This window comes from Nanorana parkeri, unplaced genomic scaffold (genome assembly GCF_000935625.1).
Source record: "Nanorana parkeri isolate BGI_ZX_2015 unplaced genomic scaffold, ASM93562v1 scaffold1762, whole genome shotgun sequence".
NCBI lineage: Eukaryota > Metazoa > Chordata > Amphibia > Anura > Dicroglossidae > Nanorana > Nanorana parkeri.
The window spans coordinates 204,040-229,197 of record NW_017308030.1 but is presented as its reverse complement, the minus strand read 5'-3'; the positions used below and the strand labels follow the sequence as shown (position 1 = coordinate 229,197).

The 25,158-nt window shown below is 42.3% G+C and overlaps 1 protein-coding gene across 1 annotated transcript in view; it reads left to right on the top strand.

The window, feature by feature from the left end:
- Positions 1-24,441, top strand: part of KDM3A (lysine demethylase 3A) — a 36,649-nt gene extending 12,208 nt beyond the window's left edge. The window contains exons 3-28 of the mRNA XM_018571454.1: positions 3,053-3,208; positions 3,652-3,762; positions 5,832-5,934; positions 6,098-6,222; positions 7,645-7,714; positions 7,804-7,904; positions 7,985-8,122; positions 8,854-9,005; positions 9,778-10,113; positions 10,192-10,289; positions 11,021-11,222; positions 11,895-12,109; positions 12,198-12,350; positions 13,486-13,584; positions 14,542-14,669; positions 14,749-14,911; positions 15,054-15,220; positions 16,540-16,776; positions 17,775-17,946; positions 18,027-18,117; positions 19,569-19,699; positions 21,045-21,164; positions 21,253-21,392; positions 22,374-22,550; positions 22,666-22,800; positions 23,931-24,441. Coding sequence (XP_018426956.1) covers positions 3,053-3,208; positions 3,652-3,762; positions 5,832-5,934; positions 6,098-6,222; positions 7,645-7,714; positions 7,804-7,904; positions 7,985-8,122; positions 8,854-9,005; positions 9,778-10,113; positions 10,192-10,289; positions 11,021-11,222; positions 11,895-12,109; positions 12,198-12,350; positions 13,486-13,584; positions 14,542-14,669; positions 14,749-14,911; positions 15,054-15,220; positions 16,540-16,776; positions 17,775-17,946; positions 18,027-18,117; positions 19,569-19,699; positions 21,045-21,164; positions 21,253-21,392; positions 22,374-22,550; positions 22,666-22,800; positions 23,931-24,011 — 3,801 coding nt within the window. The 3' untranslated portion in view covers positions 24,012-24,441. The remainder of the gene's footprint in view (positions 1-3,052; positions 3,209-3,651; positions 3,763-5,831; positions 5,935-6,097; positions 6,223-7,644; positions 7,715-7,803; positions 7,905-7,984; positions 8,123-8,853; positions 9,006-9,777; positions 10,114-10,191; positions 10,290-11,020; positions 11,223-11,894; positions 12,110-12,197; positions 12,351-13,485; positions 13,585-14,541; positions 14,670-14,748; positions 14,912-15,053; positions 15,221-16,539; positions 16,777-17,774; positions 17,947-18,026; positions 18,118-19,568; positions 19,700-21,044; positions 21,165-21,252; positions 21,393-22,373; positions 22,551-22,665; positions 22,801-23,930) is intronic.
- Positions 24,442-25,158: the final 717 nt, after the last annotated feature.

The window sequence follows — 25,158 nt, the reverse complement described above, 5'->3', positions numbered from 1 at the left end:
ATATAAATGAGGTTCCAGCTGTTTTGACACCACTTGGCATTAGCATAGATACGAGAATTGGACATGTCTTGTAGGTTTTGCGATGTGTTGCTTGTGTTTATTGCTATTTATGCTACGGTATATACACAAGTGTTAATCATGGAGATTAGTTTTTGCTTTATATATTATGATGCTACAATGCCATGCAATGTAATTGGTGATAGGCTACAACATTTATTAAAGAACCACATTTTTCTACCTCTTCAACACGACTGTTGCCGAGCTGCACGAGGACAGCCGGGCACGGACTTGCGGGAGACGGAGCTGTATTTCCAGCAAGCTGTTCTCTCCGTGGTCTCTGACTTTCTCTAGCTGGCTAGGAAGCGGCAAGCCAAAGCATTGTGCTTGTAGGTGCTTAAACAAAAATCCTACAGCCTTTTTCCTAACATTTGTGGCTCCTGTAATGGTCTGGTGATGCTGGTTATAAGTGCTGGTTGGGCAAGACGGTGGTCATTCTTGCAGGGATGTGGCATTGCAGAGCATGACATGTTAATGGCTTCCTTGTCTTGTTTTTTAACTGTTACTCAACCGCTTGTGCAAAACAGTTTTCTGAAAATGCTTGTAATACTCGTGCTTTATTTTATTGTGTTAAGACTTTTTTGTCCTCTTTCCTCACCTTATGAGGGTTAGACGCTGATTGCTTTTTTCTCCCTAATATTATCCAGAATCTGATGGACTACAATCTCATGTTTAGTTTACTAATTTGTATTGAGATTGTAGTCCATCACAGGAGCGAGCTTGGAGCGGTGACTACTTTACAACACACACAGGGAGCATGGTGAACAAGCTTAGTCACCCTCCAGAAGGAAAGACAGTGTTGGCACCAATTCAGAAATGATTAGAGGATCGACAGCCGAGTGATAAGGTGGCTACATTTTTGTTAATAGTTATGGTACTTGAATGTATCTTTAAAGTTTAACCCTCGAGTTTAGTGCCAATAAAAGGGTATCGCTTAAACTCCAAACTTTCTGTGCCAATTGATAGCTGACACGGTACAATACTTGACTACTGATCTTTAAAAATGGAACTAAGATTTGTTTGGGTTGGTTTTTTTTCTTGTAGGAGAAAACCAAGTTCTGCCTTCCCAGTTCTGAGACACATATTCGTAGGTGTATCTGGAAGTGTTGAGCATTTTATCAGCTGTTAATCCTCTGAGGATCACTCGGCTCCAGTGACCATTCTGGTTCTATTGGCTTGTGTTGGTGTTCAATGTGCATTTGCAAGGTTGTGTTTGTACAAATGCTTACCAAGGGATTTAATGAGCCAAGACATGTTCCGTTTGATGCAATGCAGCTTTAACCCTATGGTGTCCATGTGGACCTTTTTGGATTTGTGCTTCGATCCTATTCCAATTTTTTTTGTTTTTCATTAAAGCCGAAGTGATGACACCAATAATGCGTTCATGTGGACTGGGTGACCCCCTTCCTCTTCTAGTGATTAGTCATTCCTTTCCTCGTGCTGGTTAGAAGGTGACTTGTAAACAAACTGCCACATGGTGCTCGTCCCCTCCCATCACTAGGAAGTGGGAGTGGTGATAAACCCCGCCCCCTCTGGCAGGTCTGTTCAGCTCCGACACAGAGCCATGTGCAATACCGAGCTTTCCACCCACTGAATACATGCCGTTTGCATCTGATCCTGTCCTCTCATTATACTGCTGGCCAGTTACATGTCACACAATACCAGTGGATAGGATTCTGTAATATGATTGCTTTACAGACACTTTCAGTGACATGAAGTCAATCTCATTTGTTGTAAGGTGCTGCATCCCCATCCATTGTTATTACTTTTTGGTGTGCCTTTTATTCATATTAACCTTTTATGTCCTTTTTTGGATAGGTTTTAAAACTGTATAATTGACTACTTTCCATCTAAACACTTTTTCTGAATGGTAGACTAAAGCGGCCACTAATTGCTTTTGAAAAAATGTTTTTGGAAGGTCTGTTTGATTTTCTAATACTAAATGGGGTCTTATCAGCAATCCTTTTACCTCTGTGATGGGGGAGAAAAAAATGAAGGAGCAGGATGAAAAATTTGTCTTAAAATTCTAACACTGTATTTTGTTTGGGAAACTTTTTTTCCAATATTGAAAGTTAAAATGAAATGTTAGACCTTTTGTCAAGTCTCTGAGGGCAATATCCAATGTTCTGATGAGAGTTTTTGAAATGAAATGGGGGTCCCTCAAGTAGTGTCGGTGGCTTCATGTCAAGCTGTTGGATGCATGAAACATTACACATACAGATTTTCTCCTTGGCTTTGGTTTCCTTACTTTAAAAGGGAAAGTGAAGTTGCAGCTATTACGTTTGCATCTTTTTCATTAGACTACATGAAGACGTTTTATGAAGTTCAAACTGCAATTTATGAATATTACAAATAGTTTCGCTGTGACGGTAGCAGCTTTTGCTGGAGGTGTTGAGGATGGGTTTCTAGTAGTATTCTCCATATGAGTGCAGCACTACTTGCCCTGAATGCCGAATGCAGCCCTAGAATGGCCATTCACAGTAACATTTGTAGTAGATGGAAATCTGCAGACTTGAGGTTCACATGTAGGAGCCTCAGTCTGGTGGTCTTGATAAGACTTTAAGATTGCCTGGCAGACTGTAGCGTATACATTTTAGGGTACGAGGCTACTTCCCATGTTTGTCAGTCCATGTAAACTTTGACTTTCTTACTAGAAGGTTTTGATCTGTGAGCTTTTCTGTGTGTTGGTCTGTGGCGGCTGATGGTTGCGTATGAAGAACTGGGGTGCTGCTGACTGCAGTTTTGATGGAACATTTTCTTTCCGTCATGCTGACTTGCATAGCATGGAATCTGTGTTGGAATATATGAACCATTTATCTGGCTGCACTCCAGTTCTTTGTCTATGTGGAGCCTTGGTCTGTGTTTGTTGTGCAGCGTCGTACAGCCTGATGTTCTGCACGTGTCTACTACTTAATACAAGTTACTGTCGCATTGATTTGGGTCTGCTGCATTAGAACTTCAGTATCTTACTTTATTTATTTTTTTTTGTCCATAGGTTTGTGTGGAGTTTGAAGATGAACCCTGGGAGAACAGAACGTGGATTGAGATATATGGGCCACAAGTCCAGTTATTTTTGGTTGAGCACAGCCTGGCAGTGGCTGATCGCCAATGCCCAAGTAACCCCTCGGTATCTGTGCTCTGCCCAGCAATGGTGAGTGTCAACTCAAAGAAATTGCCTCCAGAAGTGAAGCCAAGATATGGCAAACAAATCCTTGTATGCCTGTAACCTTCATTATAACTGATTATAAAAAGTATTTCCACAAACCTCATCAGTTAACTTTTTTATTGCCTTTCAAATTTAATATCAACTAGAATAAGAAGTGTTTCATCTACTGCAGGGCCAGACAAATCCCAGGAACCTGGTAGCCAATGCTTATTAAAAAAAATGGCAGCCGGTGTCTAACTTCTAAAGGTTTTTCCTTATTTACAATTAAATAAATCCTGTTGGCTCCTGCACTGCACAGACTGGCTCATGAATTCCATATAGATTTATCTACCCCGATCTACTGCCAGACTAATATTTAACATAGTATTTTTTGGTGTGTTTTATACTTATTGGCACACTGACTTTTTTTTTTTTTCTTTTGTAAACAGCAATACAAGACATTGGTGGGCAAAGTGTCTATGGAACCCATGATGTGCATACAATTTCTTGGGGACAAGCACAAGGTCTTCATGGATTCAGAAGTTGTGAAGTCTGTACGGGTAATTCAATGTTTTAATCCAGTTCAGGGAGAAGCTTGAATGGTTTAATCAAATTTAGGGAGCAAACTTTTTTGACTGTAGGTCTACTTTAAGGTACCTATACATGGGTCAGCCAGAGAAGGTTATTTTAGATCTTGTTTCTCAATCCATAATCCCATTTTTGCATAGGCAGCTTCCTGCATGTTGGGTCTTGTATAAGAAATGCCCAGATGGAAGATGCAGCATTGGAATGGGTTATGGCATGTGAATAGGTCTCGTGTGACCTCTACTAATGTCCCCTGAACAATATAAACCTATCCAGTCATGGCTGAATCTTACTGCTTCGACCGGGCCCTCCTTGACTCAAGAGGGTTAATAAAAATTGACTAGTGGTCATGAGTATGTTGTAATGTAAAAAAGTGGATGTACTTTTGTGGCTGGGTCACATGCCAGTGTTGCTTAGTGGAAGGGTAGTGCGGTCCCTGGACTAACTAATTTATATGCCAGTGTCGTCACGGCACATATGTACTTGGAACTCTTGGTGATTGAGTGATCTCTCCCTGGACTTCTGCACTAGATGGTTTATTTAGCCAGAAGTATTTTCCTTTATGGTTTACGCCCATTGGTTAAAAGAAGCGGCTCTTCGTGAAATGTGTAGTAATTGTCCTCCAACTGGACTACAATTTGAAAAGACAGCTGATACACAGCACAGTGTAAAAAGTATTCTTATATTAAGATAATATGTGGAAGGATGCAGCTACATCCTTTGCTATTTTAAGATTGTTTTTAAAAAATACGTATATGTTTAAATAAAAAAAGTTGTTATATTTTACAAAAACTACTTTGTGTTCCTTGGAGTACCTTTTTAAAAGTCTGAACTTTTTCTTTAATATAAATTATTGGGATGTGGTACTCTTTCCCCTCCATGCACACTTCATAAATTGCTATTGGGTAAAACGTTTAGCTCCCAGAGAAATATGAAGTTGTTTGGCTACATTTGAGTCTACCGAGTTGATGCTGAATGGACGTCGGTCTCTCTATACTTGATATTGAGTAGCTGTTCAACTTGCACTTCGAATAGACGTTTTGGTCTATTTCAGGCAAATAGAAATGGATGGATAGCTATAGCAATGGATATGGTCTGCTTTCTTGCCAATACCAGCAAATTTCTGTTATTGAGGAATAGACGCAGTCAAGAATATTTTCTTTAATAAGAATGTAATAAAAATCTTTACCAAGATATGTGGTCAGCGGTGTGTTCCGGCGGTCTATAACGCCAAAATAAACACAACCTGCTTACACTTCTGCTTAAAGATCACCTGATTATCTTTAGACCATCATCAGAAATAGTAACATTCCATTAGACCAAAGATAGGTACTTGTATATCTTCTTAAGTATTGGCTGCCCTGATTGTGGACAGTGTAGTACACATAGTGAAGGCCTCCAGGGTTTGACTTTTTTTCATTTGAATCGTACGTTCTGCTCTGGTTCCTGGAGCCCAGAGGCTTTGTAGAGCTTTGGGTGGGATAAAGTTTCCATTCCTAGGTCCACATCTTACCTGACATACAGACCTCATTATTGGTCTCAGCTGTCCACAAGACTTTATATACATGAGCTGACTCGGGGATCTGTCGTTGGGTGAAAAGGCTGAATGCTGATGGAACACTAAAGGTAGAGGAGCTGCCTGTTTGTGTTGGGGAACCCGTTAGGGGCACGCACCCTGTTTGTCAGGAACCAGTTTGAGTTCAGTTGGTGGCTCAGAACAGCAGATGTTTGGCTTATGTTATACACCTGCTGTACAAAGCTCTCCTGCATTTGTTCCTGGGTGTCCAGTCTCATGCATGGTTGACCAGTGCTGATACCAGTTGAGTTGGTCCCTCTTACCATAGGCATTTGTAACAGTCCACTCTTGATTTAGCTGAATACTAGACCAGTACTCATAGGTGCTTATTTTCAAAGTAGCAGCAAAGTGAAATTTATATTTTGTGTGCTTTGTAGAGAGAGAGGCGCTTCCCTAAGATCAGTCTATCTTTCGTAGGTCAGTTTATTGATATTTTTTTAATCATTAATGGGTTTTTTTTCCCCCCAGGATCGGGAGAGCTTGAAGCAGTTTATGCATGGAAACAGGACTTTTAACAAGTACTTTCAGGAGCTAATAAGAAAAAATGTGGATGAGAGCCGCATATTGCAAGGTGAGGTCACTTTTTATATTGTATGTGTAAAAGATGAGTAATGAACTACCAGTACAAGTCTGTTTAGTTGGTAGTCTTGTTTGTCTTTCTCAGTTGGAATCAGCAGTTTGTGTAGCTTTGTACGAGTTTGCGGTATGTGAACAGGTTTTACTTCCTCTTAAAGGTGCCAAGAATTTAATTGGGACGTCTGTACAGGTTTACAGCATGAGTGAAGGAATCCAATGGTTCACTGCCATGGTGGTAAATACCAACAGCAGCGTTCGCACTCTGCAGATTAAATGTGATCAGGTACGTATCGATAAATGGTCGTTTTGGTTATCAGCCACTTCACTTTGTATAGGAGGCCCCTCTGTGTGTCTTCACACCGGATCTGACCCCTCAAAACCTGGGGTGCCATGTAATGGGAGTATTGGCCAGCTTCCAAGATGCTGGCCCTATCACTTGGTCTTAGTTCTGATAAACCATTATGCATATGTTCTGTAATCTATTAAGATATGGGAGGTGGAATTTTAGTATTTTAACTATACATGTAAAAGTAATCTTCATGGTCAGTTTTTAAAACATAAAATTAAATTTCTATGTGTAATTTGCTAATACATATGTTGATAGCCCAGCCAGAATTGCTCATTACCCATACTGGCCCTGCTTACAGTGCTGCTCGGTGTTGTGCCTTGTCTATGGTTGTCTTATCTATCTTTAAAGTCTACCAGCTGTGTTCTAGGCTCTACGTAGGGGTAGCCAAACCTCAGTCCTCCTGCTGTGTTCTAGGCTTTAGGTCGGGGTAGCCAAACCTCAGTCCTCCAGCTGTGTTCTAGGCTTTACGTAGTGGTAGCCAAACCTCAGTCCTCCAGCTGTGTTCTAGGCTCTAGGTCAGGGTAGCCAAACCTCGGTCCTCCAGCTGTGTTCTAGGCTCTAGGTCGGGGTAGCCAAACCTCAGTCCTCCCGCTGTGTTCTAATCTCTAGGTCGGGGTAGCCAAACCTCAGTCCTCCCGCTGTGTTCTAATCTCTAGGTCGGGGTAGCCAAACCTCAGTCCTCCAGCTGCGTTCTAGGCTTTACGTAGTGGTAGCCAAGCCTCAGTCCTCCAGCTGTGGTGAAACTACAAATCCCATAATGCCTGAGGCTGTCAGTCTTGCAATGCCTCGTGAAGCTTGTAGTTTTGCCACAGCTGCAGGCACGAAGTTTGACTGAGCCTGCTGTAGGTCCTATAATGGAACCAAGCAGCTGCATATTGTTTTATTTTTATGACAAAAATATAAGCTATTTAGAGACCGTCCTTAGAATTTATAACATGTGGCAAACACTTTCAGAGTTCTCGCACTTATGTTGGTGCCTGCGACCAGTTCACCACCAGGCTCCACAAGTCAATTTCAAAATCAAAGGAGCCGGGTGTAATATTTGGGCCGAGCGGTGACTGCCCTCCTGTCAGATGCTGCCGCTTTCTGAATAGTCGGCAGTACAGATTTCTTCATCCGTGCTGTTTTTGCCTGGATGGGGCATGCGAGTAAGGGCTGAATGAGAGAACTCTACACGCGTATGGGTAACCTATAAATAAAATGCAGTAATCAAGGTGCAGCAGCCCTGCGTTTTGGAGATCACTGAAAGAAACAAATATCAGCTTTCACGATTGTGCTTTAGGATAGTGGTCATTATAAAATGTATTGTATTTTATTTTTGTAATGTTGACATTTTTACTTTTTGTTTTCTTCTAGGTCCCCAGTTTAACTATCATTGACCCGTCATTAATTCATGTGGAGCTTTTGCAAACTATTGTGGATCAAGGTATGGCTTGCTGTCTAACCATTTGTGTATGTTTGCTGTCACGTTCTTATATCTGAAGGTTTTACACCCGTGTGTATTAGCTCACTAATCTTTGCTAATTATTTTAGTGAAAATCAAGAAACCTCACAAAAGGCCAACTTCAGAAACAACTCCAGTGAAGCCTGAAGCAAAGCAGGCCTGTGTTGAACCAGTAAGTGAAGTATTTGACGGCCAGGTATCGGTAACCTCCTGAATTAGTGTAGATGCCAATATGTGCCCTTTTACCTTTAGGCACCGGTGAAGGAGCCTGCCCAGAAGCCAAGCTTCATTACCTATTCCAGAGATGATGGGAAGACATTGGTAGTGGTGGACAACCCCAAGTCTTCAGGCAATCCTCTTCTGAACTTCATGAAGTCAGCTGACAAAGGAGTAAGTGAACAAATTTTAGGGATCTACATTGTAATATCTTCTTGTGTGTATGCATGTCTGTGTTTTTTGTTATAAAAAGCAAGCTTTCCAAATCTCAGTCAATCTTAAAGGAGAACTATGAGGTGAATGGTTTACACTCACCCTCATAGTTCGAGCCGACCAGTGATATTGAAACTGCCACACGCCGGCTCTATACATCAGGAAGTGAACGAACACATACCACCATTTGCTCACTTCCCGATCATCTCCCTGCAGAGAGCAGTGACTCAGTCACTTCACCCCGCAGGGATCCCACCCTCTCCGATCTTCCAGCACTGACTGGAGGAACAGATGGGAGAGGGGGCAGGCAGAGCCTGCTGTCAATCAGCCAGCGGGGTGGATCTCGACCGTGTTGTCTGGATCTGTCCCGGCTGCGGCGCTCAGTGTATATACTGAGCTTTGGGTCACGGGAGGAGGTTGGTACATGTCCTCCTGTGACCCTAAAGAGAACTATGGGATAAAAAGGTTACCCCATAGTTCTCTAGTATTAAAGGAAAAGTGTCAACTTGTATAACTTTTAACTGTACATGTAACATTTAATAGCATTACATTTTGGTATAAGTACTTATAAATGTGATGTTTACTTGTGTCTTTTACCTAATAGTACATTTGGGAAGCGGGGCAGGCAGTGTGTTGGGATACTGACAAAGCATGGTGTATTTAGTTATATATTACATTTTATTTTACTATAGAAAGCGGTCTCCAAGCAGTCTGTCCCTGTTGGATTCGGTGAAGCGTTGCTAGGATGTACAGCTACAACTCCCTCAAGCCAAACCCAGACTCCCCGTGCTACCCCACCACAAGCCAATTCTCCACCTAGTTTCGGAGCTGCCACACCTCTAGGGTAAGGACCTGTCATTACTGGATATACTAGTATGGGGGGTTTTCTTTATTTATTTTGGTGTATGTAGGGTAAGTGGATTTTGGTGTGATATTGCTGGATGTCATATCTGTAGTTTTGCCTACAAAATAGGTTAAATGTTTATAATCCTATTCTAAAGACTGATTTACTTGGAGACCCTGTCGCCCCACCATTTATTTCAACAACAATTTTCCCAAAAGATTATACAGTATGCACATTTAACATATTTTATGCAGGTTATTTGCCTATAAAACCCTCTTGTTTAGCCGGCTATAAAACCCGGAGACTGCTGCTGGGCGCTGCCATTATGGATGTGACGTCGGCAGACTCTGCTGTCACTCAAGTGGCACTCTTTAGTATTTCCCTATAGTATTGCAGCACAGAGTGCTTTGGTCTGCAAGAAGGGAGGGGTGCTGGGGAAATGACTCTTCTGAACTAGTAAGGAGCCACACGTCAATACAAAAATTGTTTGTGACAGTCTGTTTTTCATTTGAAAAATGAAGTGGTGCAATTTTTGACTTGACCTGGTGCTTACTACTATGCGCTCCGATTCTGAAGGCCATTTTGTTCCTGGTTCAGTAAATCATATGAACTGAAACCTTTTAATAGGAATTGGTGATTTTGGAACTGTGTTCACTTATTCCTCGAGTTATCATATGTTTGACAAGGACACTTTAGGAGAGTTAGGGGGAATGTGTTTGTCAGTAGTGAGCACTACACTTTTTATGTAGGAATTTTTTATTTTTTTTTGCAGGAAGTGTACCCAGGATTTACCAGGTGAAACCTCAGTCCTGAACGGTGAAGAGAAGAATTTGTTCCTAAGTGTTGCAGCATCTCAAGGCAATAAGGGTCTTGGTTTTGGACTGGACAAGTCCACCAGTCCATTCTCAGGTGGAGGTTTCTCTTCCTGGGCCAACAAAGCAAATGGGGAAAACGGACTGAAATCTGAAAACCTCTTTGCTGCCTTTACAAAACCCTCAACAGTTTTCCCCAAAGGCTTTGAGTTTTCAGTTGAGAGATTTCCAGAGAACACCCTGTCGGTGACAGATTCTCCAAAGCTGGCAAGTGCTGAGGCTTGCAAGAACATGACGTGGAAAGCAGATAGTAATCCGCGTCTGTTTAGCTCTACACCATTAGCAGAATCAAAACCTTCCACTACTTTACCAAGTCTTGCCGGCGATATCAAAAACAAGCCACAAAATACTCCTGAGAAGCCTATCAAAGTTGAAGCTTCGTTTTCCAAGAGCCCGAGTAAAAATGAAGGGGGTAAGTCCATACTTGAAATTCCTAAAATCGTAAGCACTATTATGATCATCTGTATTCCAAGAGAGGGAGGAGGATACAGTAGATAAGCTCACTCCAGGTAAAACCTAGAGACTTGGCAGGCTAAAGCACAGCTAGCTTTAGATGAAGGACAACTATAAATATCAATCTAACAGGGTTATTCACAAAAGGGTGAAGAGTTTGGAGGAGACAGGAGAAGTGAACAATCTGGGACAACACTGATTTGGAAAAATTCTCCAATCCAGCTCACTTTGCCGTTCAGCTATGTTGTCCTAAATTGTTCACTTCTCCTCCCTTCTCCAAACTCTTCACCCTTTTGTGAATAACCCTGTTAGTATTCAGTATGAAACTGGTGGGAGGCATTTCAGACCTTAATCCTTTAAGGGCCTTGTATGCCACTGTCAGGAGCAGTTTGCAGCAGCTTCCAGTGTCCTGCGGTGCTCAAATAGTTGGCAATTTTGATCAGCAAAACTACAATACCTCCTGGTTGTGTCAGAACTTTAGCACCAAACTATTCTGTGCAGGTCTATGTGAATGTGTGTAAGGTAATGGGAGTGAGCAAGCTTTTGGTTTGCGATATCACGAGTGCCCACAAGTAAAGTAGAGGCAGTGTCTGCACTTTATACCTGTTGGCGGCCTGTTTTGTCCTGTGTGAGGGTGGGATTTTTTTTTTTCTTAGTCACTTTAAGTAATCTTTTATGCTTTGTTTCTAGTGACCTATCCAAGGTCTATACTAATGGACCCACAAAAGCTGAAGAGACTTATGTCAAGTGGGGACTGCTTCGTGCAGGATGGTTCCTGTAATGACATCGCGCCTCATCTTCACAAGTGCAGGGAATGCCGTCTGGACCGATTTGGAAGGAGCAAGGAACAGAGAGATTCGGCTGTCTTCTGTCGCTTCTTTCACTTCCGAAGGTAACGTACTTTCTTTTTTCCCTGCATAATGTGAAATGTCCATTGTTCTATACCTTGGAACAGGCTGCACACAAATGAAGGTTCTGCATTTACAAATAGTCCATTTATACCCTTTGACTCGGCTATCCCTGTGAAGAGGTATACGCTGAGATTAAACTTGCTGTGCAGAACGCCTTTTTATGATGGCCTCCTAAAGTAGACCTTGTATGAAATGTAGCTTTATGCTGGAGATGCCATAACAGTGTGTCTGGAATTGCCTTTAGACTGATTTCTGGTTTACATTTTCTGCTCCAGGAGACAAAAGCATATGAAAACAGCATCAGGCCAGAATAATATAAATGGGTGCATTCATAACATAAAAAAAGCTGGTCTTACTCAACACCCCTGTTTGGTGTATTCTTTTTTTAATTTGTCCCACCTTCTAACTGTTGCTTTGCTTGGACAGCTTGGTTTCCATGTAAAGGTGGGAAAATATAAATAACTGCCTGTGAAATTAAAGATGTTACATACTGAATACTTTTGCAGGTGTATTATACAGGTAACACAATACATAATTTTTCCTGTAGTGGTCCTTTAACATTTCCTACTAGTGAATTTTAACTGGTAATGTGTTGAAATGTTAAGTTGGTGCTGGAGTTAAAGGCATGAACGTTTCCTATCTCTCTTCTGTAGGTTGCACTTCAACAAGCACGGGATGCTGCGGGAAGGAGGTTTTCTTACGCCTAATAAATATGACGCTGAAGCAATAAACTTGTGGCTTCCATTACTCAGCAGTGTTATAGGCTTGGACCTAGACACAGCCAAATACATCCTAGCCAATGTCGGGGACCATTTCTGCAAGCTGGTTATGTCTGAGAAAGAAGTCATGGCATCTGTAGATCCTAAAAGTAAGAGCTTTCTAGATTTTTTTTTTTAACTAAACCATTTTCTTGCGTATTGGGGACACCAGTTGATGACTTCCTGTCATTTTTACAGAACCAGTAGCCTGGAAACGTGCTGTACGCGGCGTGCGAGAAATGTGCGACGTTTGTGACACGACCATCTTTAATCTGCACTGGGTCTGTCCTAAATGTGGATTTGGCGTTTGCGTGGACTGTTACAGAATGAAAAAGAAGAGTATTAGTGAAGGTAGGTATCCACACTGGAATGTATTATCAATATGCTAGGACCTTGTGATGTCTGCAAAGACTTGTAGCTACTCTGTCACTACGATGTCAGATCTCAGAGTGGAAATGCCGGTCAGGCTGTATACTTTTCCGGCAGCCATGAGTTGATACAGAGACGTATTACTGCTTCTTGGCCCCTGTAGGTATTATACCCTTCGGGTGGGTTTAATACCTGCTTTTAGGGATGCACCAATACTAGTATTAGTGCCGATTAGTGAGTATTTGGGAGAGTGCTCTTGCTTGCCCAAATGCTCCGATACTTATCCCTCTGACCGGCAGTACCGCAAGGGAACATGGAGTCGGCTTCCTGGCCATCAGCAGCGGGTCATGACTTGATTGGCCAGGAAGCCGGCTTCCAAACCAGTCAGCATTGAGCCGGTTTCCTGGGCAATCAAGAAGCTGGGTGGCGGGTAATGACACGCCGCCCATCTTCCTGATTGCCCGGGAAACCGGCTCCATGCTAGCGGAGGTATTGCTACTCTGTATCAGCGAGTACTGAAAGATAAATATTGGTACTCCATCCCGTAAAAACAGGATTGGTGCTTCCAACCACCCATATGCAGAAGTGAGGACTACCTGTGGTGACTAAGGGCAGCAGTGTTGCGTTTTTAACCTTTTTGAATGTATTGTTTGCTTGAGGTTTGACACTGTCGTCACTGGATCACTTTAAGTCTGGCATCCTTAATCCGATTCTCTGGTTGGACACACTGGTGGTGAGATCTTGGCATTTTTAGTACCTGTGCCTGCACACCTGCCAATACAAGGGGGTCCTTTTCTCCCTGTTGTGATTTTTTTCTTTTCATAGACTGTCACAGGATTGGGGATGCTCAAAAATTCATGGTGTGTCAATGTCCTCCAACTCACCACTGCATCTCTCTGACATGGTCTCTGACATTACTCAGCAGTGTTATAGGCTTGGACCTAGACACAGCCAAATACATCCTAGCCAATGTCGGGGACCATTTCTGCAAGCTGGTTATGTCTGAGAAAGAAGTCATGGCACCAGATTTCATCCATAACTGAAACATTCCTTTAAATGGAATGTCTCCTTCATATAACAGGATTGACTGATGGTTCTCTGTTCATCTCTTATGCAGGCAATGATGGTATTGACAGTTTCTCGTGGTTAAAATGTGCAAAGGGTCAGTTGCATGAACCGGGAAACCTAATGCCGACACAAATTGTTCCAGGAAAAGGTAATTTATTTAGATTTATTTTTTATTTTTTTTACATGAAATGCTAGACATGACACCATACTTCAGAGAAAAGAGAATCTGCATGATTTAAAATGGTCCATCTTTTAAATTGAGCTTTTATGATTTTTATTTCTGCAAATGTCCTCACTATGGGGTATATTTATAAAAATGTTGTAATTGTAATGTCTTCCTTATATTGTAAAGCGCTGCACAAACTGTTGGCGCTATATAAATCCTATATAATAATTTGCACAGCCATTATAAACATTCGCTCTGTGCTAATGGAGGCCAAAATTAACTCTAGTAGATTTTCTTTTCGAGTGTAATATTAGAAAATGCCTCATTATGGCCACTAGATGGAGTTTAGGACTATAGGAAATATTTCTCTCCAATGCTCCTCGGCTCCATCTCATGGCCATAATGTGTTGTTATCCTAATATTACTTTCAACTACAAAACAAAATATACTAAAAACATTGTTTTTGCCTCCTGTTGTACAGCACAAATGGTCTGCAAATTATTTTTTAAGTAGACCACGTGGCTCTGATTCTCCTTTAACATGGATTGAGGCTGCTTTCAACTGTGCTGCATCCGGTTTCTTTTTTTGCATGCAAGAATGCAATATAGTACTTTCATGGGCTCTTTTTGGTAATGACATTGAGACTTATGTTGGGTCAGCTACTGATGCCAGAGCTAGCCAGGAAACTAGTAATCGCAGATGGATAGCTGCAGTTGGCAGCTCTTGTACAAGGGAGGCATTTGTTCGGTATTTGCCCCCAGTTGATATCATCTTGATGATAAATCCTGACAGCCAGTATCTGTTGCCTACACGGCATGAAATCATGTGGAATGATTGGCTTGGGGCTCCAGAGTGGAAATGCTGATTTGGAACCTTTGTGCTTACAGTCATAGTAGTCCATATTCCATGTCTTTAGTGATCACTGTTTTTGTCTTCCAGCACTGTACGATGTGGGCGATGTTGTTCACTCTGTCAGAGGAAAGTGGGGAATCAAGTCCAATTGTCCGTGTTCCAACAGGAACCAAAAGCCTTTACCTAAACCAGCTGTGAAAGAAGAGATAAAAGAGGTATGCAGTCCTACATGCATCTGTTATGTGCCTGATTTTCTGTTTTCTGCACTTCCTTACCACTGTATCTTAATTGCAGAGTTCTTCTAGCACTGAAACCACAAATGGAACTCTACCCGAGCAAAGTAAGCCTGCTACGCAAGATGCTTTACCCCTTTGTAGTAAACCGCCTTCTTCAAGCTCTGGTCCTTTAAGTTGGCTGACGAACCTCCCCAACACAAATGTCAACAAAGAGAACAAAGGTAGGTTGTGGAACTGGCTCATTTTCCGTGTTACGTGTGTTTTTTGCCTCTGCACGCCAAGAAAGAGCTTGATTGTAGGCTATACATGCTTGAATCTACTTTTTTTTTTTTTTAAAGGGAGGTTTTTACACATTTCCTACAGATAACCCATTCACACCGGCAGTGAAGACAGAAAGTAAAACACTACCCTCTTTTGCTAGTTTTGGAAAGCCGGCTGCTCCTCTGCAACCGTTTAGCAGCTCCATTCTCTCTCCTATGAGCAGTAATAGCTCTGGCTTTTTACGGAATCTCCTCAATTCTTCCACCAAGGTAATTATCTGTATATATTTTCTTCACTTTAATTACAAAAATGTTTATAATGCAGACCTATAGACGTATGGGGGCTGTACATGGTAACTACTGGACGCAATGTTTGCTACAGTGTTCTAGATGCTTAGTATTGTCCCTCCTAAGTGACCCTAAACTCAGGCGTTAAAATAAAAAAATACATTCAAGTCACTTAACTATTATCAATAATGTATCTTATTTGTGTATCACTCGGATGTAGATCCTCAAATCCTCTCTGAATTGGTGCTGACACTGTCCTTCCTTCTGGAGGGGGGCTACTTTTGTTCCCCATGGCCCCTGTGTGTTGTAAAGTAGTCACAGCTCCAAGCTCACTCCTGTGATGGACTACAATCTCAGGTTTAGTTTATCAATTTGTATGGAGATTGTAGTCCATCATAGGAGCATTTTTTTGTTTTTATTTTGTTTCTGTAAAGTGCATACAGGAGCATGCATGCTCCTTACTGACCATCTTAATCTGTTTTTGCACACATAGCAAGTTTTTGTTTTTTTACCCATAGTTTAGTTCTAATTTTGGGTATTTCAACTTGCTCCTTGTATCACATGGGGGCTGGCAGAGTCCTCAGCACTGTGTAGTCAGCTTGGCGCTTACCCGGGTCTTTCAATTCTTGCTTCTAATAGGTTAAAGTAGCATTAAAGTCTCCACTTTTTTTCCATGTAACTACTGCTAGCAAGCAGTAGATGTATGCAAAAACATAAAACATTTTGTCAAATAGACAATTAATTCTATCTGCGCCGCTCGCTCCCGGCTGCAGTACACAGGTCTCAAACAGCCGTGCAGGAGGATGATGGGGCAGGCGCATGTGCAGGGCATATTATCGGCGGGGAGGAGAGAGACCCGGTGTAAGTGAATGCACGCTGCTGGGAGCGTGCATGCCGGACAGACTCCATGCGACAGGAAGAAAGAGCAGTCAGCGCTGGATCAGACACCGGCACCAGCACTGGTGGGACTGCCGGAAACAGAAGGAAGAAGATGATTGGATCAAGAAGTTTCACTTAAGGCAAGTCCTTGGAGCCCAATTACAATGGGGGAAAAAACATGCTGACTTTAATGTCACTTTAACAAATCAGCAGGGGAGCACACATGACCAAGCTATCTTAATGGTCTTTACACTTTGGGGGACGTAATTTTAGGACTACAGAATCTGCTGAGCACATTTTGGCTTATTGCTGACCACTTCTGTACTTTTGGTTTCAATAACAGATGATTTATATACGTTTGTTTTTTGTGAGCACGGGTCTGTGGTCATCTCCCTAACATGGAAATCTTTTCTGTTCTTTAGCAAGAAAACAGTGAGAAGAGCACTCCGAAGCTCCTTGATGACATCTTTGCATCGTTGGTTCAAACAAAACCCATGACAGATCCCGTCAGGCGGCCACAGGGGCTTGCAGTCCAGCCCAGCCTCATGGGATTCAATACACCGCACTATTGGCTGTGTGACAACAGATTGCTCTGTCTACAAGACCCCAGCAATAAAAGCAATTGGAATGTGTTCAGGGAGTGCTGGAAACAGGGCCAGGTACATTGCATGACTATGGCTCTAGAAAGATTCAGTCACACTTGTGACTTCCATCCACCTCTTTGTGAGCTGCTGCTTTTGTTGTGCTGTATTAGTAAATTGGCTTTCACTTTGCTCTTGCCTGTTGGCTAGTACGCAGCTCCTGGGACCATAGTAAATTTGGAGAAGTGATAAGGATGTTGGATGGTTGTAGACCAGTGTTAATGCTCCCAAGGGTTTTCTTTGTGCTGGATACACCAAAGATGGTGTGCAGCATCTGAGTTCTCTGGCACAGAACGGTCTGGGCGTTTTTGAGACTATGGGGAATTGCCTCTGTGTTGTACAAATTTTGCATCTCATTTAAACTGCTTGAGGGAAAAGCTGTCTTGACAAATCAAAGTAGCCAGTTAGATGCAAACAGTCTTCACAGCATCTGATTGAATCTTGTTGCTGTGAGACTGCTCTTCATGGGTTGTATAGATGTCACTCAGTGTGAAACCCCACTTCATCCATGTAGAGCGGAGCTCTGATTTTTATTTTTTTCAATCAGTGTAAGGAACAGATCTTACACCAACCATGTACCAAGGAACTTATCAATATAAGCTTACATATTTTCCTGTTCTCTAGCCTTGACTATTGTCCAGCAACTCTTACTGATGCCTGTGGAGTTCAGTGGGCTCTTAAGGCAGTCCAAGGCTAGGCCTATGCAGGCGATTCAAACCTATTGAGAGATTTTTCTGCTAGTTTGAAGTCACCTGATTTTGTATCACCCTAAAAACAATGTGATGCTAATGAGAGAAACCATCAAGTAGCTAAGAAATGTAATTAGTCTCAGTCCTAGGCTGTAGAATGCTCTGCTGTGATCGGATGTCTATATTCGGAACAGGTGTGAGAGGGCTTGATCAGTTTAGAATGTCACCATAGCCCTTAATGATCATTGATGCCTAAAAACAGTGATAGCAGTATAAAAATGAGCGCATCAACCTGTTTTTAGCAAAACATTTTTTGTTCTCTTCCAGCCTGTAATGGTGTCTGGAGTCCACAATAAATTGAACGGCGAGCTGTGGAGGCCTGAGTCATTCAGGAGAGAGTTTGGCGAGCAGGAGGTTGACCTGGTGAATTGCAGAACCAACGACATCATCACAGGAGCTACTGTTGGGGAGTTCTGGGACGGCTTTGGAGATATATCCAGTATGTAGTAGTGTCATCAACAAATCATTTGTCATTCCACTTGTAACAGTCAGTTAACTGCTGTGTTCTTTGTTTTACAGAACGCCTTAAAAATGACCAAGGGGAGCCAATGGTTCTGAAGTTAAAAGATTGGCCTCCGGGTGAAGATTTCAGAGATATGATGCCCTCTCGGTAGGATATTAACCCCTTCATGACTGAGGCCCTTTTTTCAATTTTTGCACCCATGTTATATTCCACATTTTAGGCCTGAAAATGATGTAAAACCCCCCAACATTATATATTTTCTGAATGCCAAGACCCTATAGAATAAAATGGTGGTAGTTGAAAATTTTTATGTTGCGCAATATTAGCGCAACTCCTTATTAAACCCCAAAATTTAGTGACAAATTTAATTAAATGCCCCAAAACACAACAAATTACCCATTTTTTTTAATGAAATATAAAAGATGAGGTTACAACGAGTAAAACGATACCCAACATGCCCAGTTTACAGATTGCGTGCGACCGTGAAACGGCGAAAAACTGCAGTACCCCAAAAAGTCAATAAAAGACACTTTAAAAGCCCCCACAGGTCATCAATTTAGAGATACCCCAAAATACTGGCCCTAGAATTATTGCTCTCACTCCGGCGTGCGCGGCGATACCCAACATGTGTAGCGCGTTCGTCGTTTTCATGCGTAGGCGCACCCGACGCGTGTTTACGTGGCGACGCGCGGGCTCGCGGGGGCGGGGTACTTTTAAAAATTTTTTTTTATTATTATTAGATTTATTTTATTTCATTTTAATTTTAAAAACTGTTTTTTTTTTTTTTTATACTTTACTTTGACTGCTATCACATGGGGGGGCTTGCAAGCCCCCCCATGTAATAGCAGATGGTGGTGACAGGTCCTCTTTAAGGTGATGCTGGGGGTCCAAAAGACCCTCAGTGTCACCTTTACACTAGAAATAAGCTATTGAAGTGCAGATCGCACTTCAATAGCTTATAGCTGGGCTGCAGGAGCCCAGAACTGACAGCCCAGGGACCGGAAGTGATGCAATCTGCATCGCTCCCGGTCCCATAGAACGGGGAGGGGATCGATGAACGGAAGTTCGTCGACCTCCTCCCCAGCTCCCCGCGGACACAAAGATCGCCGGTCCCTGGTAACTCGGTAGACTTAAAATAGAAGCTTTCCTAAAGGGAGACGTCATTGAGTTAGCCAGCAAATGATATCCTCTCCAAACTGTTAAGTTCCAATATTTATGCCAAGCTGGCATACCTTTTTAGTCTTTCCTGTTTCTGCCAATACCATATGACAGCAGTACTCTCTCCCACTTGGAATCAAAGACTTGACACGTGCAGGAAGCAGTTGACCTTTGCTAAAGTTACGAATATGGTGTCTGTATATAGATAAGAAAAGGCAGAACTGGAGCTGCATCTGAGTTTAGCGAAGGTGCGCCATTTGTAACACACCGTACATAAAGCCATACCAGGAACAAGTCTGTTAAAGTGAAGATTTAAAGAGGTATTAAAGAAATGTGAATTATGATTTGCTGTTTTCACGGGTATTTTACATTTCTAAGTTGATTGTTTCTAAAATGTCTTCATATGTATGGTAGATTAATGGAAAGCAACTTTCTTGCAGGTTTGATGATCTCATGAACAACATCCCACTGCCCGAATACACTAGGAGGGAAGGCAAGCTGAATCTCGCCTCTCGGCTTCCCACTTACTTTGTGCGCCCCGATCTGGGACCCAAAATGTACAACGCTTATGGTAAGATTCCTCTTGATGTAGTGGCCGTTCCAGCAGGTGGTATGCTAATGGGGAAGAGTAGGCTGCTCTTTCAGTAACTTGCCAATGTTGGGCTGGATGCTTTTGTTTTAGGTTTAGGCAAAAACTTGAGTTAACGCTGCTATATTATTTGTTATGTAAAGGGAGTTTCTGCCTCAACCATACATTTTATTCCACCATGTTCTCTTTTTATCCTTTTTAATTGTTAGAAAGATAAGGGCTGCACATACTGTAAATAGCAGCTTTATTCTGTACCCACAAATTGCTTTATTCCTTGGTGTGAGTTTGTGTTCACTTAGAGACACCGGTCACCTTGGCCATTCAGGATCTTTTGACAGTCTGCGTTACAACCCCCAACTTAGCACCTTCTCCCCAACATACGCAGTGTCAGAACTCCAAGGGAGCGGTTATGTCACTCTCACCCCTGTGTGACTGAGGCCCAGCACTGAATCATGGAAGGGGGGTGTGTGTGTGTGTGTGTGTATATACAATGTGGATTTGTTTAGGAGTCCACTCCATTGACAACTTGAAAGAACCTCAAAAGTTGGGCTCCAGCCTTAATTTGGAAGGAGCATTGGCTGCCTGTCTTGAGATATAATTTAGATGTGATATGTAGGAAAACTAGGGCTGCAACTAATTTTCATAATGGATTAGTTGGGCGATTTTTGTTTTCGATCCATTAAACGGATAAAAAGCATTAAATACCATCCTTTAATTTAAAATAAATTACACAAGTGGAGTGTTACAAACAGTCTACTTCAGAATAAAACTGCATGCACAATTTTTTGCAATGGCACTGGAATGCGCAGCAGTGCGGGCAGTCTCACTGTGGGTGGGAGGTGCATTTGTGGTGCCATTGAAATTAGTTGCACTGCAACGCACCTCCCGCAGCAGAATTTGTCAGGCCGACACCAAAAATGACTATTTTTTTCTGCCTATTTTTTAAACCTAATTCCTTGTCTGTCTTTTTTTTTTTTTTTATTGTATCTTAAGCAAGTGGCGCTTGAATAGCTTCAGCCAGGGAATGACAGCTGCCAGTAGCAAGATTCCGCAGACAGCCGCTGAATGTGAATACAGCAAGTAGTGCTCTAGTGCAGTAGCCAGCCTGCTATTGGCCATTTCAAATTTCAATAGCAGGCTAGCTATTGGACCCGCCCACTGCTTGCTGTCCCCTCCTCCCAGCGTGAAGAGAGCTAGGGGATCCAAGTAATCGATAATGAGAATAGTTGACAACTATTATCGAGTAGTTGGTTGCAAACCTAAGGAGAACAGTTATGCAAACATCACCTTGTTTTAGATAGAAAATTGCTTATGCCCTTTCCCACAGGTTTAATTACACCAGAGGACCGGAAATATGGGACAACCAACCTCCACCTTGACGTGTCTGATGCTGCCAACGTTATGGTGTATGTAGGAATCCCGCATGACGAGGGTGATCAGGAACAAGGTAGGTGGTCTATCTTTTTAGTCTTATGGTTTTTTGATGCATTCCGGAGCTGGATACTTATCATTATCATTGATTTCTAATGTAACAGAAGTGCTGAAGACTGTCCAAGACGGAGATGCTGATGAACTGACCATTAAGCGCTTTGTGGAGTTCAAAGAGAAGCCCGGAGCTTTGTGGCACATCTATGCAGCTAAGGACACTGAGAAGATCAGGCAGTTCTTAAAAAAGGTAATGTGCTTTTTACATGGGAGGCTTTAGAGGACTAACGTGTAAAAGAAAATCCATGAATGAACGTTGACCCATTGAGTGATATTAAAGTGGTAAAGTAACTGGTTTGACTTAATGACGGCAGTCAGCAGCTTATAATTGACCCCCTTGCTTCCCCAATATGCAGCCTCGAGTGCCTCTGCCTTTCCACAATACATCGTCTAGTACCTGTGTAACCAGTTGCAAGGCCAGATCCCTGTCATGGATGAAGGCTGCCTATAGTGCACTATGTAAAGCCAGCCTGTTAGCCCACTATGGCCAAAGTACAGATTAGCTTTAAACCGCTCTACATTATAATGTCTGCAAATGCTTGAGGGCTTGTTCACACCATTTTCTGGTCTAGATCTGCAGACGCGGTGCTATGCGTGCAGTGCGTTTTTGACGTGTTTTTACCGCATTCCAGTTTTAAACAAATTTGGGAGTGGGGCTGCCTGTATGTTAGGTGCAGTGCATTTTCGAAGCTTTTATGCGTTTCCTGACCGTACAAAATATGACATGCAGTATTTTCTCTGTCCGGACTGGAACGGACTGCGCATGTGAGAACTGCAGCCCATAAAACACATAGGGATGCATTTTGGGTGCAGGAGTGCACGGTTCTGGTCTGGACAGGGCGTATGTACACGCCCTGAAGCCTCACTTACGTGAGAGCCGCACCTCTGTTCTAACACGGCACAGAAGTCCGACACGCCACCCCTTAGTATTCCAATCAAGCCATGTTTATAGGGGTATTAAGGAGCCAGTGTGCCGGATACCTGGACCGGCTCACCAGGGTGCAGAAAGGAACAGAGTCTGATTAGTACAGTTAAGTAGCCTATGGCAAAAAAGAATTCCATGTTCTTGTTATCCAGTCTGACAGCATGACCAGTAAGAGAAAGATGAGGTTTTAATTGTTCCCAGCTTTAAGTAATCATGTTAAATTGTTAACTTGTTCTGTTTCTAAAGGTGTCAGAGGAGCAGGGCCAGGAGAACCCTGCAGATCACGATCCAATCCATGATCAGAGCTGGTATCTAGACAGCATTTTAAGGAAGAGGCTTCTCCAGGAATATGGGGTTCAGGGCTGGGCCATTGTACAGTTCTTGGGAGATGTAGTCTTCATCCCAGCTGGAGCCCCTCATCAGGTAATGGCATCGATTACTTCTCCCTATTGCCTGTGTCTATGAAATGCTGATGTCTTAGGTGTATGGGGCTGTTGTATGACCTTTTAGATCATTTTGCCTCTTTCCTCCACTTCAGGTGCACAACTTGTACAGCTGCATAAAAGTGGCAGAAGACTTTGTATCCCCGGAGCATGTGAAGCACTGTTTCTGTCTGACTCAGGAATTCCGCTATCTCTCCCACACGCATACAAACCACGAGGACAAACTGCAGGTATGTGTATCCACCTCTGAAAACCTGAATGGTGGCATATGATTTTGAAACCGCAGTGTGGTTTTTCATAAAACATTCTCTCTTTAGTCTGAAAGTTACTTTTTAGGGCAATGGTTGTTTGAATTTCATATTGTAAGTCAAGGAATAAGGATTTGTGTGCTTTAAGGCTGAAATGCCAGAAGTGTTTTTTTTTTTTCTTTGTTAAGCTCCATGGCATTAATCCCGGAATCTGCCCAAAACCCACTGCATTGCATCCTTTACTGCTCTCAAAATGTGCTGCCATAGAGCTCAGTGATCTATATCTGGCAATGGCCCATTCAGATCTATTGCATCTGAAGGTGAATGCATGTGACTGTGGGGCATTTCATGTGCAACCCACTAGGATCCACTGTCAGCTTGACAGATGAAGTCCCTCTCTGAAAGGCTCCTGCTTGATTGATCACTTAACCAGTATCATTGCTCATTGTATGATATCCCTGTAACATTGTTACAAACTTACTGATGCAGCATTCTGTGATGGGGCCCCAATGTCGGGCCTTCAGCAAACCTTTACAATTGAATATTCTATTCCCATTCCTCGGATCTTCATTGTGTTCAAGAGCTCTGCGGCCTCCAGCAGAATAGTTCCATCTGACATATTACCGGAGGCCTGGTACCTTACCTAGTGCACGCTGATTCGATATGCCCTAAGGAACTGTTGAATGTAAATATCTGTAAAATATAAGTCAAGGCAACTGGACTTGCTGTATTTTTCTTGTTGCCATGTGCCTTGACTTATATTTTACAGATATGCCATGACCTGGATGAATGAGAACCTTCACAGAAATGTTGAATGTAAAGATTCTTCTGAAGGCTGTACTCTTGATCAGATCACATATCAGAGAACTTAGTGTCCGGACGGGAGAATGTAAATGATCTTTTGCTTTTATTTGTTTTTCTCCCCAATCCTTAAAATGAAAGTAAAACCTTCAGCACTACCAAGAAGTCGAAGCTTTTTAGATCCAGACTACATTGGGATATGAGTCCAGCTGGGTGGTTCAAAAATGGTCTCCGTAACTCCTGAGTATATTCTTTAGTTTGATGTCCTAATAAACTTGTGTAACTTGATTGTAAACCCTTTGCACACACAGGTGAAGAATGTCATCTACCACGCGGTGAAAGATGCAGTGGCAATACTGAGGGCAAACGAATCCAGTCTCGGGAAAGTTTAACACCTTTAGGCCTCTAATAATGTACATTGGATGGGACTTCCTGTGGCAGCTGGCCTATGCCCATCTCTTGTTCTATGAAGCTTACCTCGTTGCAGCGCGTTCCCAGCACGGACTAGAAGGAAACGTTTACAATCCCTGGAATCGTTTGGTGATTGCAAAACCGAGATGAACACCCTGGTTAACGGTTCCTCTTTTTTTGGAGTTGCATTGTCTTACTGCCGATAAGAACGCTGGCGCGAGACCAGAAGACCTATGAGTTGTCAGAAAACCAAAACACTTTTTTTAGACTGTACAAAATATACCTCTGGTTTTTGGAATTGCTCCAAAGACGCCGTGTACATTTGATTTAAATACCCTTTTTTTCCCCCTTAATATTTTTGCAGGCTTATAGGGAGTTTACTTCTAGAAGGGGGTTTTGTCTTTGTTTTTTCTGGCGTGTAGCCATGATGCATTGTTAGAATGAGTGTTCTAAGGAAAATGTACATAAGCAGGCTCTTATAATTTTACATTGATTTAGAACTAGCACTGATGTGCCTGGATTTTGTGTATTGAATTGATTTAGACATATTTTTGTTCAAATGTATTTCTCTTAATTTAATTAACATTTCCTTTTGGCTTATTTACTTTGACCATACAGAAGAGGGGTAGGGTGGGGAAAGGGCAAGCGACCTGTACAGTTAACTGGTCATGGAGTACATTGTAATTTTTTATTCAGTACTTAAAAACAAGGAAAATAAAACAGATATTTGTGTTCGTATTGTTGAGTCTGTGCTTTGTTTTTGCTTCCATCTTGCTTTGCCGTTTCACTGTTCCATTTCATTACAACCTTGGATCTAGATTCATAAATTTAAAGCTAAGCTACAGCGGGTGGGCAGTAGCTAAAAATATCTAAACTTTCTTGGGGAGGAAAAGAACTGAGGAGAATTTATCAAATGATCTATGCTTCCTCTCTAGTGCCGAAGCATTGATCACGTCTTTGCTAAAGGGACTGGAGGGTGTGATGATTAGCCAGAACTGACCAATCATCAGACTTGTTCACATTTTACAAAATTCCTAATTAGGCTGGACTGCATTTTTCATTTGAAGTAGCACTCAAGACCAAATGTCTTTTGTTTTGAAGAGTGGAATGGGTTAACGTCTTTCCATG